The 11,402-nt window shown below is 41.2% G+C and overlaps 1 protein-coding gene across 2 annotated transcripts in view; it reads right to left on the bottom strand.

The window, feature by feature from the left end:
• Positions 1 to 1,049: 1,049 nt before the first annotated feature.
• ergic2 (ERGIC and golgi 2) overlaps positions 1,050 to 11,402 on the bottom strand; it is a 79,917-nt gene continuing 69,564 nt past the window's right edge. The window contains exons 14-15 of one of the 2 annotated variants that reach the window (XR_011596755.1): positions 8,602 to 8,671; positions 5,525 to 5,601 (exon numbers count right to left, since the gene is read on the bottom strand). Coding sequence is in view for 1 of the 2 variants with exons in the window: in XM_070900398.1 (XP_070756499.1) it covers positions 5,536 to 5,601 (66 nt within the window). In the remaining variant the exon portion in view is untranslated. Of the gene's footprint in view, positions 5,602 to 8,601; positions 8,672 to 11,402 lie in introns of both variants that reach the window. The other variant, XM_070900398.1, reaches the window with a different exon arrangement.

Here is an 11,402-nt window from a genome sequence, read left to right as displayed (position 1 = left end):
CATTATGAAGATGATCGTATTTCACTCACTGTTGAAATCAAGTCAACATGACTGAGTACCATATGAAATATGGGTCGTTGATATTTAATTGTGCCACTGGGTAGCTGGGAGCTCCCCGTCTCCTCATCTACGACAGCCAGGGATACCAAAACTCCACTTATGTCCAGTGCCTCCTCCTCCTCTTCTGCACTTATGACCTGGGAAATGAGTGAAGGACCACCTCTGGTTCTCTCCCTCTATCTTGTGTTATGCTGCAAGGAGGGAAACATACCTTAGTGTGTGTTCATCCATTAGATGGAGTGGATTTGGTGAGTGTGACTATCAGCGAGAGGCATGAAATTGCATGAAGGTGAATGACAGTGGTGGATGGAAAATGGGGATGCGAGGAAGTGCCTAGAAAAAGGATGGGTGCACATGCAAGATAAGTGGGTGTGAGGAGTGATGTGATGGGAGTAGGCTTGACAAGGCAGAGGGAGTGTGATGATGCATACACCAGAATGTAGGAGTATGTGCAACTGTACTCACCTTTCCTGACCTGGTTAGGTCATTAAAGCACTTCCTGTACTGAATCCAGGAGTTTGCCATTACGCTCCTGCTGCTCACCTCCTGGGCCACCTCCAGCCATGCCGCCTGGTTTCATCAGCAAGTTTCTTCCTCTCATAGCTGGGGAAGAATATCTCTCTCCAGCTCCTCACAGGCCCCAGCAGCACATCGAGAGGCATCATTGAAACTGCCTCTTACACTTCTTCCCAACTCCTCCAAATTGCATCTTCAGACTGGCCCATTAAATATTAAAGTTGAGAGTGTGTCATGACCTCATCACACCCGCTGCTACACATTGGATGCCAAACTCAGAAGTAAAATGCTAATAAGCTGGCTGAGTTAAAAAGCCAATGACGGACTCACTGAACTTGTTTCCTGATTTCCCGCATGATATCGGCCCCCACCGTGTCTCTCTGCGTAAACATCGGGGCCATTACTCCAAACTGCATTGTGTACCTTTACAATGATTAGCACGAACACTTGTAATTTTGGCAGATTTTTCTTTAATTGTATTTAACTTGAAACAGAAAATAAAGGATATTCTCTATGGTCATTATGAAACATTTGGGAACAGTCTCAAAAGTTTGATCACATAAAACAGTTGCAAAGACAGCAATTAAGCCAACCACCTACCAAATCATCAGTTGGACCAGAACATTGCTACCTAAAACCATAATCTACTGAAATATAAGTGGTCAGCAGGTATACACCATAAATTTGTGCAATTTATTTTATTTCATGACCGGTTACAAAATACTGAATACTAAAAACTAATGAATAAAGTGGTTTAATTATGCTATAAACTGCAGTTCAGGCGAATAATGCTAACAACCAAAAAAGTTAGTACTAAGTAATCAACATTCTACAGAATGAGGTAGCATTGTGGTACATCCGGTGTGATGTGGGTTTATGCCTACAATTCTTCATGAGGTAAAAGCCTACACATATCCTAGCAGCCATCTATAGAAAGCCATTGGTGAAAACCAGAGAGTGTGTCTGTCATCTGGTCTCCCAACCAGCATGTGTGGTGCAAGAAATGGAAAAAAAAAGATCAAGTCCCCCTGTTACCCAAAGAAAAATGAAGAAAATAGGGTCAGATTTTAACTTCAAGACGTTTCCTGGAAACTGCCCTAGTGAGCAGATTTCCCACCATTTGAACGTCATTTAAATGCCGTTGTTCCAATTCCCACCCAGAACAGGTGTGAAGTGGTTGTAGAGTGACTGACAGCACACATAGATTGAGCAGCCATGCGCCACCTTGATTAAGTGGCAGGGAAGCGGGTGAGGAGTCTGAAGCAGGGGAGGCTGCAACTTTCTTTGTGGGCACTCTGCTCCTCCTGATTCGCACAAATGAATGTTTCAGACTTAGAATAGCTTCTTCAGTATTCAGATAAGCTGTAAAGCAGCTTGTGTTTTCCCCACTCAGACACCTGTTAAAATGTCATTGGGGTCCTATATTTGTTTTATTCTCGGCATATGGGCGTCACTGGCAAAGCTGTCATTTATTGCCCATTCCTAGTTGCTCTAGAAAGGGTGGTGGTAGACCTTGTTGAACTGCTGCAGTCCATGTGGTGAAGATGCTCCCACAATAATGTGAGGTAGGGAGATCCAAGATTTTAACCCAGCGATAGTGAAGGAATGGCAGTAGATGTCCAAATCAAGATGGTGTATGACTTAAGAGGTGTTGGTGTTCCCACCCACCTGTTGCCTTTGCCCTTCTAGGTATAGATCATGGGTTTGGGGGTGCTTTGGCAGTTGTTGCAGTGCATCCTGCAAGAGTCTACACTGCAGCTAGTGGTAGATCTGGTGGATGATTAGATTAGTAGATGAAGTGCCGATCAAGCGGACTCCTTAGTCCTGGATGGTGTCAAGCTTCTTGAATTTTGTTGCCGCTGTGACCATTCAGGCAAGAGCCTCCCAGACTTGTGCCTTGTAGGCAGTGGAAATGCTTTGGGAAGTTAGGTGAGCCACTCGCAGCAGAATATCCAGCCTCTGACCTGCTCTAGTAGCCTCGGCATTTATGTGGTGGGTCCAGTTGAGTTTCTGGTCATTGGTGACCCCAGAATGCAGATGGTTAGGGATAGTAATGCAGGAGGCTTTCTCTTGTTACAGTCATTGCTTGACCTTGCGTGGCATGAATGCTACTTGTCACTTAACCTGGATGTTGTCCAGGTCTTGCTGTATATGGACATAGATGATCGAGGCTCAAGATGGCCTACTCCTGTTCCTAATTCTTATAGACTAATTCGCTATCAGAGGAATTACAAATGGAGCTGAACACTATGCAATCATCAACGAACAGCCCCACTTCTGAATTGCAGGCAAGGTCACTGATGAACCAACTGAAGATAGTACCTAGGACACTGTCCTGAGGAACTCCTACAGCAATGCCTTGGGGCTGAGATGATTGGCCTCCAACAACCATCTTCCTAGCCCTTGGAGAATTTTCCCTCTGATCCAGATTGACCAGTTCTATTAGGGCTTCTTGGTGCCACACAGGAATGCTGCCTCTCCTTTAATATTCAGCTCTTGTATTCTATTGATGCATAAATTTATTAGGCACCCATCTGTTTAGGCAGGCACCTCATCCGCCTGCAAAGTCAGCAATCACTGTGATCTGAGCAGATAAGCAATGTGCTTGTTTTTAAGCTGCCTACGCATCTGCTTTCTGAGGTAGGATTAGAAACTGACCCAACATCACTTAGATATCAAGCCTAGAATTCAAGGTATTCTAATGACCTCAGCATACCAAAATACACTATTAAAAATACTGCCTTGGTTTGTATCTTATGGTATATATTAAAACTATGCATCTCCTCTCTGAATCATACATACAACTTCATGTATGCAGGAATTTAGGATAGCATTTTTTTTTAAAAGTGATATTATTGTGTACTATTAATAGAAGTTAAAAAAATGAACTCTGTCAACACAATATCAGCACAAAGAATATTTTGTGCAACTGGAGGTTGTCAGTACTTTCTTGCAAAACTAATGTAATTAAGACATATTTGATTCATCACCGAGAAAACACAAACAGAAAAATAGCATCAGATCAGGTTAAGTTTGCTTCTGCGGTGATCAGATTAAATCTACACTTCATAGAAAACAGAATAAAGGGGGGGGGGGGGGGTTAAAATGTGCTATAAAAAGCTCAATAGAAATCTTATAGAAGTTCCTGCTCTACATCATGAACTTGCGGGGTTTAAGAATGGCAAAATCTAGAGAGACCGTATCCTGTGAACATAGCAAATATTTCCTGACTTATAGTACATTGTCGAAAGGTTGAGCTGTATTAATCTAAAATGGGCATCACACATACATAAAAATTATGCAGACTTTAGAAGAGAAAGACACACAATGAACATTATTTGCTGAAAATGTACACCTTCTCATTCATTATATTTAGACTTCCCCCATGACAAGATACTATTCCATACTAAACAAACAAAAAAACCTTTTTAAACCCCCACCAAAATTGATTTGTAGGTTTATTAAATACCAGTTATCACTAAAACCTGCAGTACAGTTGCTTTATGTGTGTGCAAAACTTAACAATTTCATTCATCACAGCTATCAGAAAGTAGAATGAAAAGCATGTGTAACTACAAGCTACATAGTTGAGCAGGTTTTTTTTTTTAAGGTGGACCAGTAAAAAGAGTGGTGAACATGGAGTTTAAAATATATAATCATTTATGACAGAGTTACCAGCTTTGTGAAGAGGGCAATTGGCTCTAAACTGACAATCATAGTCCAGTGACAAGAAGGTCATCTGTGGTTTCAATTAAAATAAACACTTAGCTTAGTCCTCTGATTTTATAATCACATTATGCAGAACACAATGGATCTACCTCGGATGAAAAACAAAGCAGTAGTTATCCAGTCACACAGATTTCACACTGTCTGCACAGCACATTGTGCTCAATATACTAATATCTTTTTATTCAGTTTGAGTAATTAAATACATTGGTTCCTAATTCTGACTGAAGGAACGCTACACTGGTATGAATACAAACGCTTAGGCATCTGAACCATTTCCACCAGTCAGACATGGCCATTTCAAGGTTCACATAAATACAAACATACTTACAAAGATCTAGAACCCTGACGGAACTTTCATACATTGTTAGATCACTGACCTATTCTATATATTTTTTTAATAAAGTACATTAGAAACATATTTAGAAAAAAAACTACAGTATTCTATAATTGAGAGGCAGCTGTTTTAATTCAACTTAATGAATAGAACAAGCTGCTTTTAGCAGCGATAACCAGAAGAATGGGTCAGTGATAGACCAATGCATCAGTAATTTTCAATTCCTGCGATTCAGAGACTAATTTACAGACAATTATTTGTCCATACAAGAGAAGGAAAAAAAATACAAGAAAAGAGATTAGGAGCATGATGAGCTCCTAATAATATGGTTATTCTTGCTATGAAAACTATTGCCTTTAAGCAGACAGGCTCTAGGGTGTCTTTCAATATTTTATTCTCAACACAAATGATGATTCAGTAACAGGATTATCCTGCACAGTACAACTCCCTGAATCAATTTATTCCCACTGTGGTTACAACAAAGAATCTGATACAAACCTGGCTGTGTACACACATTTCAGCAGTTCACATAAAGCTGTAAAACAAACCCTTGATGCATTTGTAACATCATAAATTGAATTATATTGTATAAATAAATCACGAGTCAGATTTCCAGTCATCTCATTTGCTGAAGTATGACCACAAAATACTGATTGTTTTCCCTTTTTATTTTAAATGAAGACACTGAATTATTTAATAACCAGTCCATCATATGGAGGTAACGGTACGACTTGACAAGCAATGTCTTGAGTGGTATTGAAATTGTAGAGACTAGAATGTAACTAACGATTTATTTAAACAAAGGCTGCGCAACCCAACAATGTCTTATTGCACACATTTAAAATTGAGGGAAATCCAACAGATAGCTCTTATTCCTTTATCATCCCTGCTTGATGTTAGTGCTCAAAGTCATCTGAAATCGGGAGTGTGTGATTATTCATGTGGCCATCAAGTACTGTGACCTGAAAAGCAAAACACATGTTAAAAAAAGTTTGACTACTAAGAAATGCCCTTTTTAAGTCAAGTTAAATATGGTTACAAAAATATACAAACTTAGTTTCACAAGAAGGTTGTTAACTGGGCCCAGAGTTTTTCTTTTCCCTCATACTGGCCAGTGAAATTACTCTACAATAATAAATCTTACTCCTTTAAATGTTATAATTTTACAAACTTTTCAGGATTTTTCTTCATACTTTATATTTGTTTATATATGTAGATCAATATGAAAACAATGCAGCCCTAATTGTAATCAAAAATAAGACTCAAGTAAACTTAGTGTAATTTACCACTTACTATGTGACAGATAAGCAATCTGTTTAAACATAGTACAATGTGTACATGCATAATGCATCATCATCTGTTTTAGATCTTTAATTATACAAAGCAATAAAAAGTTGCAGCAAACTGCAATACATATGCTGCATTCAATAAAATGGTTGAAATGTAACTTTCTAAACTGTGTGACTACTAAATAACAGTATGTCCAATGAATTGTTTAAACATTCTAACATTTGAAATCATTATTAAACCTCAAAGAAAAAACAAAGAAAAAGCTATGAAGTTAGTACTCAATGTTAACCCTGTGGCTGAAAGCGTTGAGATTCTTAACCACTAACTCTACCTGTCGCATGGGCGAGATCTACTATGAAGAGATATCACATGGAGGTGAACATAATGGAAACGGTCTTTCCTTTATACTAGTGACTCTTGTTGGTTGAACATTGGATAGCAGAATAGCAAATAGGTGAAGAGGGCAAAGGCTACAATTTTATTTCTCTCCCCCACTGTGAAGACCAAAGCAAAATAATTGTTTAAAGTCTCAGCCATTTCCACATTTCCCATTATTAAATCCCCCTTCTCATCTTCTAAGGGACCAACATTTACTTTAGTCACTATTTTCCGTTTTATATATCTATAAAAGCTTTTACTATCTGTTTTTATGTTTTGCGCAAGTTTACCTTCGTAATCTATCTTTCCTTTCTTTATTGCTTTTTTAAGTCATTCTTTGCTGTTGTTTAAAATTTTCCCAATCTTCTAGTTTCCCACTAACTTTGGCCACCTTATACGCATTGGTTTTTAATTTGATACTCTTCTTTATTTCCTTGGTTATCCACGGCTGGTTATCCCTTCTCTTACCGCCCTTCTTTTTCACTGGAATATATTTTTGTTGCGCACTATGAAAGAGCTCCTTAAAAGTCCTCCACTGTTCCTCAGTCGTGCCACCATTTAGTCTGTGTTTCCAGTCTACTTTAGCCAACTCTGCCCTCATCCCACTGTAGTCCCCTTTGTTTAAGCATAGTACGCTCGTTTCTGACACAACTTCCTCACCCTCAATCTGTATTACAAATTCAACCATACTGTGATCACTCATTCCGAGAGGATCTTTTACTAGATCGTTTATTTTTCCTTTCTCATTACACAGGAGCAGATCTAAGATAGCTTGCTTCCTTGTAGGTTCTGTAACATACTGTTCTAAGAAACAATCCCGTATGCATTCTATGAATTTCTCCTCCAGGCTACCCCGTGCGATTTGAGTTGACCAATCGATATGTAGGTTAAAATCCCCCATGACTACTGCCGTTCCTTTTTCACATGCCTCCATTATTCCCTTGATTATTGCCCGCCCCACCGTGAAGTTATTATTTGGGGGCCTATAAACTACGCCCACCAGTGACTTTTTTCCCTTACTATCTCTAATCTCCACCCACAATGATTCAACATTTTGTTCATTAGAGCCAATATCGTCTCTCACAACTGCCCTGATATCATCCTTTATTAACAGAGCTACCCCACCTCCTTTCCCTTCTTGTCTATCTTTCCGAATCGTCAGATACCCCTGCATGTTTAATTCGCAGTCTTGGCCATCCTGCAACCATGTTTCTATAATGGCCACCAAATCATACCCATTTGTAATGATTTGTGCCGTCAATTCATTTACTTTATTTCGAATGCTGCGTACGTTTAGATAGAGTGTTTTAATCCTAGTTTTTAAACCATGATTTTTAGTTTTGACCCCTCTTGCAGCCCCTTTATATTCAGTGGCCCTTGGGTTTCTCTGCCCTCCACTTTTACTCATCTCCTTTCTGTCTTTTGCTTTTGTCTCCTTTTTGTTTCCCTCTGTCTCCCTGCATTGGTTCCCATCCCCCTGCCATATTAGTTTAACTCCTCCCCAACAGCACTAGCAAACACTCCCCCTAGGACATTGGTTCCGGTCTTGCCCAGGTGCAGACCGTCCGGTTTGTACTGGTCCCACCTCCCCCAGAACCTGTTCCAATGCCCCAGGAATTTGAATCCCTCCCTGCTGCACCACTGCTCAAGCCACGTATTCATCTGCGCTATCCTGCGATTCCTACTCTGACTAGCACGTGGCACTGGTAGCAATCCTGAGATTACTACTTTTGAGGTCCTACTTTTTAATTTAGCTCCTAACTCCTTAAATTCGTCTCGTAGGACCGCATCCCTTTTTTTACCTATGTCGTTGGTACCAATGTGCACGACAACTGGCTGTTCTCCCTCCCTTTTTAGAATGTCCTGCACCCGTTCCGAGATATCCTTGACCCTTGCACCAGGGAAGCAACATACCATCCTGGAGTCTCGGTTGCGGCCGCAGAAACGCCTATCTATTCCCCTTACAATCGAATCCTCTATCACTATCGCTCTCCCACTCTTTTTCCTGCCCTCCTGTGCAGCAGAGCCAGCCACGGTGCCATGAACTTGGCTGCTGCTGCCCTCCCCTGATGAGTCATCCCCCTCAACAGTACTCAAAACGGTGTATCTGTTTTGCAGTGGGATGACCGCAGGGGACCCCTGCACTACCTTCCTTGCACTGCTCTTCCTGTTGGTCTTCCATTCCCTAGCTGGCTGTGGACCCTTCACCTGTGGTAAGACCAACTAGCTACACGTGCCACTTGCTGTCTCTGACATCCTCAATGGTCATCCTTCCCATGATTTTGAGTGCTTACTTCCTATTAGTGGATGACAGGGCAGAGGTACATCACCTCTGCATCTCTTTCCTTGCTGTTATGGCGTGTCCTTGAAAAGAAGAAAGCAAAATGGGCTAAGAGCCTGCAATAATACACCGTTCTCAGCATGCAGCCCTTAATGCGTGTGATGACATTTGCATGGAGCAGGCAGTTACATACCTTGTGAGGCTTTTTGTCGGGTAACAGAATGCGAGTGAAAGAATACTTGCAGATAAAGGCGAGAGTGTGACAGATACCACACTGCCTCATAGGCATTCACAGTAAGCAATTCAAACACATTAGCAGAATGTTAGGGGGGCAGGACATTGTAAGTAGCAGATGTGTTTCGAACAGTACATTCGTGGTAAGTATTGTTGGCTCTTATCTTACATACCCTGGTATTGTCATTAAACTTTTCCTGATGCTGAGTGGCCATGCATGGGGTTTTGGAATCAGCACTTATTGTCTGGGCCATCTCCTTCCACTGCCCCAGAACAGCATTCCTTGTGGCCTGGGTTGTTCCATTCCAAATAGCAACCTCTCCTCTGCCTGACATTGTGCAGTTAACACTGCATTCAACAAGTGGTGGACTCTCTGTCCTACAAGTGGCCCCACAAGACAATTTATTTGGCAATATTGCTTGGATACTTCAAAACTGATGACAATGCCTTTTAAACTGCCATCTATCTTTAAATCATGCAGCAACACACTAGTTCCTATTCCTCCACTGATGAGCTCCTAAGTAGTGCTGTTCTAAAGACTTGGAGGAGCTCACCCCAAGTATTAAAATGATGCTAATCTTGAAAATTATTTCAGGCTTCGCATTCATGACATGCTTTATGATAATACCTGATCGGAAATCTGGACTCTTGTTGAAAGAAGAATGCATCCAACTGTGCGACACCAGACCTTATTATGCTGACATTGGGTGCAAACCGTGGACAGGTGCCTCATTGCCCATCATGGATATGATTCACTTTCATTAACACAAAAATAATAAATAATTTCAGGAAAAAATATCTACAGTGGATTGTGTGGTGCAGTGGATTGACACATTGGCGTTTCAATTCTGAGATATGAATTCAAATCCAGCCCAGACTGAAAGGATGGAAGTCACTCATCTATTGGATGCAAGGGTCTCATATCATCTCAACCCATTTCTTGCACACATGGACCCATACCTTAGCGTTTCTAATTTTGCACACTGGCATTGATTTGACAATCACAAAGAGGCCACGGGGCGGTTTGGTGTGGCTAACTAAATTCATCATATTGTGTAAAAGATAAAAGATCAGAGACTTTGCAGAATAAAGTGAGCTTTACTATGGATCTAACTGTGCTATACCTGATCTGGGAGTGTTTGATACACCAAGTACCTTAAATGGGAAAGTGTTGAATTTCCCGGTACTAATACAGACCTAAAAACAATTAGCAAAAGTTAAGATGAATATCTATTAGCTTATCATTATCCACCAAATCTGCTCTTTCAAAAATGTCTCAATAAATTAAATGGGATAATCATAAGTTAGACACTTATATTGGCTTGGATTTTAGTATGATAAACTTGTTCAAGTGTGAGTCTATCATATGTATGCTCCCAATATGAATTTCGACCTACAGACCTGTAATTTCCTAACACTGCTTGTGACCTTTTTAATAAAGATTATGCTCAGATGAGTTACTTTTCAAGTTTCAACTCAGCAAGCATATTTTGTGGAACCACTTTAGTTCAACTTATGCCAAATAGCAGGCCACTGACATAAAAACCATTAAATTTGAATGTGTCTCTTAAATTTCTGTTTATAATAAGGGGCTACAGGGCCATTCTGTTCAAATTTGCCAATCTATGAAAACAATTTAGATCTGGTTATTAAACTTTTGAGTAGAAAATGTCCTTTTGTGGCTTTCAAAAGTAAATATGGAGTCTCATTATTGATGCCCGCTTTTAATGTAAATGAGTTGAGAGAATTATGATTAGCTCTAGCATGCTTTTCTCGATTATGAATTTTTTAAAATCAGTGTTTTTGTTTAAACTGCAAGCAATCAAATAGCAGTGGAACAGCCTTGAAGGATTCACCACACATACTAGTGTGAGCTAGATGAATCATCATCATAGGCAGTCCTTCGAAACGAGGATGACTTGCTTCCATGCCAAAAAGGGTCGAGTTCACAGGTGTTTCAATGAAGGACCTAATATTCCAGGTCCCGACCTACATCTTGAAGGGTGGAAGATGCCTGTGCGTGGATTTTTTGAACGTGTGGTGGCCGTTGCACACCAGCCACCACATGGGCTTGACAGAGCTACGTCTTGGTCCAGTGGCAAGGATTAACCAAGACGATAGGAGATCAGCTCACTGCACGGACCTAGCGCACACATATCACAGTGTGGGCTGGCCCGTGCTGCCCCTGCGTCCATGCCTCTTCTGGGCCCCGAACTCATGCCTCTCCTGGGCCCCGATCACGTCCCTCTACGAACTCTCGCCGTTCCTCCGCCCCGACCTCGTCGCTCCAGCTATACCTGCCCACACTCGAATCAACGACCTGGATTTGGGAGACGTCAAATCCTGTCGCCCTCTTTACAGCCATCGCCCTCCTGCAGCAGCACACGCTGCTCCCTGCAGTGGCATGCCGCCGCACGTTGCTCCCTCTAATGGCCCTGGCCTGCTGATGGTCTTGCAGGTCGGGACTGCGCTGATTTCCATATTCTACAGTTAAAGGAACTGTATGCAAGGGGGAGGGCGATGAAGAATGGCAGCCAGCAAAAGATGAACATGCCCATGATGATGCCGAGGGTCTTCGGT

This window comes from Pristiophorus japonicus, chromosome 15, assembly GCF_044704955.1.
Source record: "Pristiophorus japonicus isolate sPriJap1 chromosome 15, sPriJap1.hap1, whole genome shotgun sequence".
Classification (NCBI taxonomy): domain Eukaryota; kingdom Metazoa; phylum Chordata; class Chondrichthyes; family Pristiophoridae; genus Pristiophorus; species Pristiophorus japonicus.
This window is presented reverse-complemented; position numbering and strand designations above follow the sequence as displayed.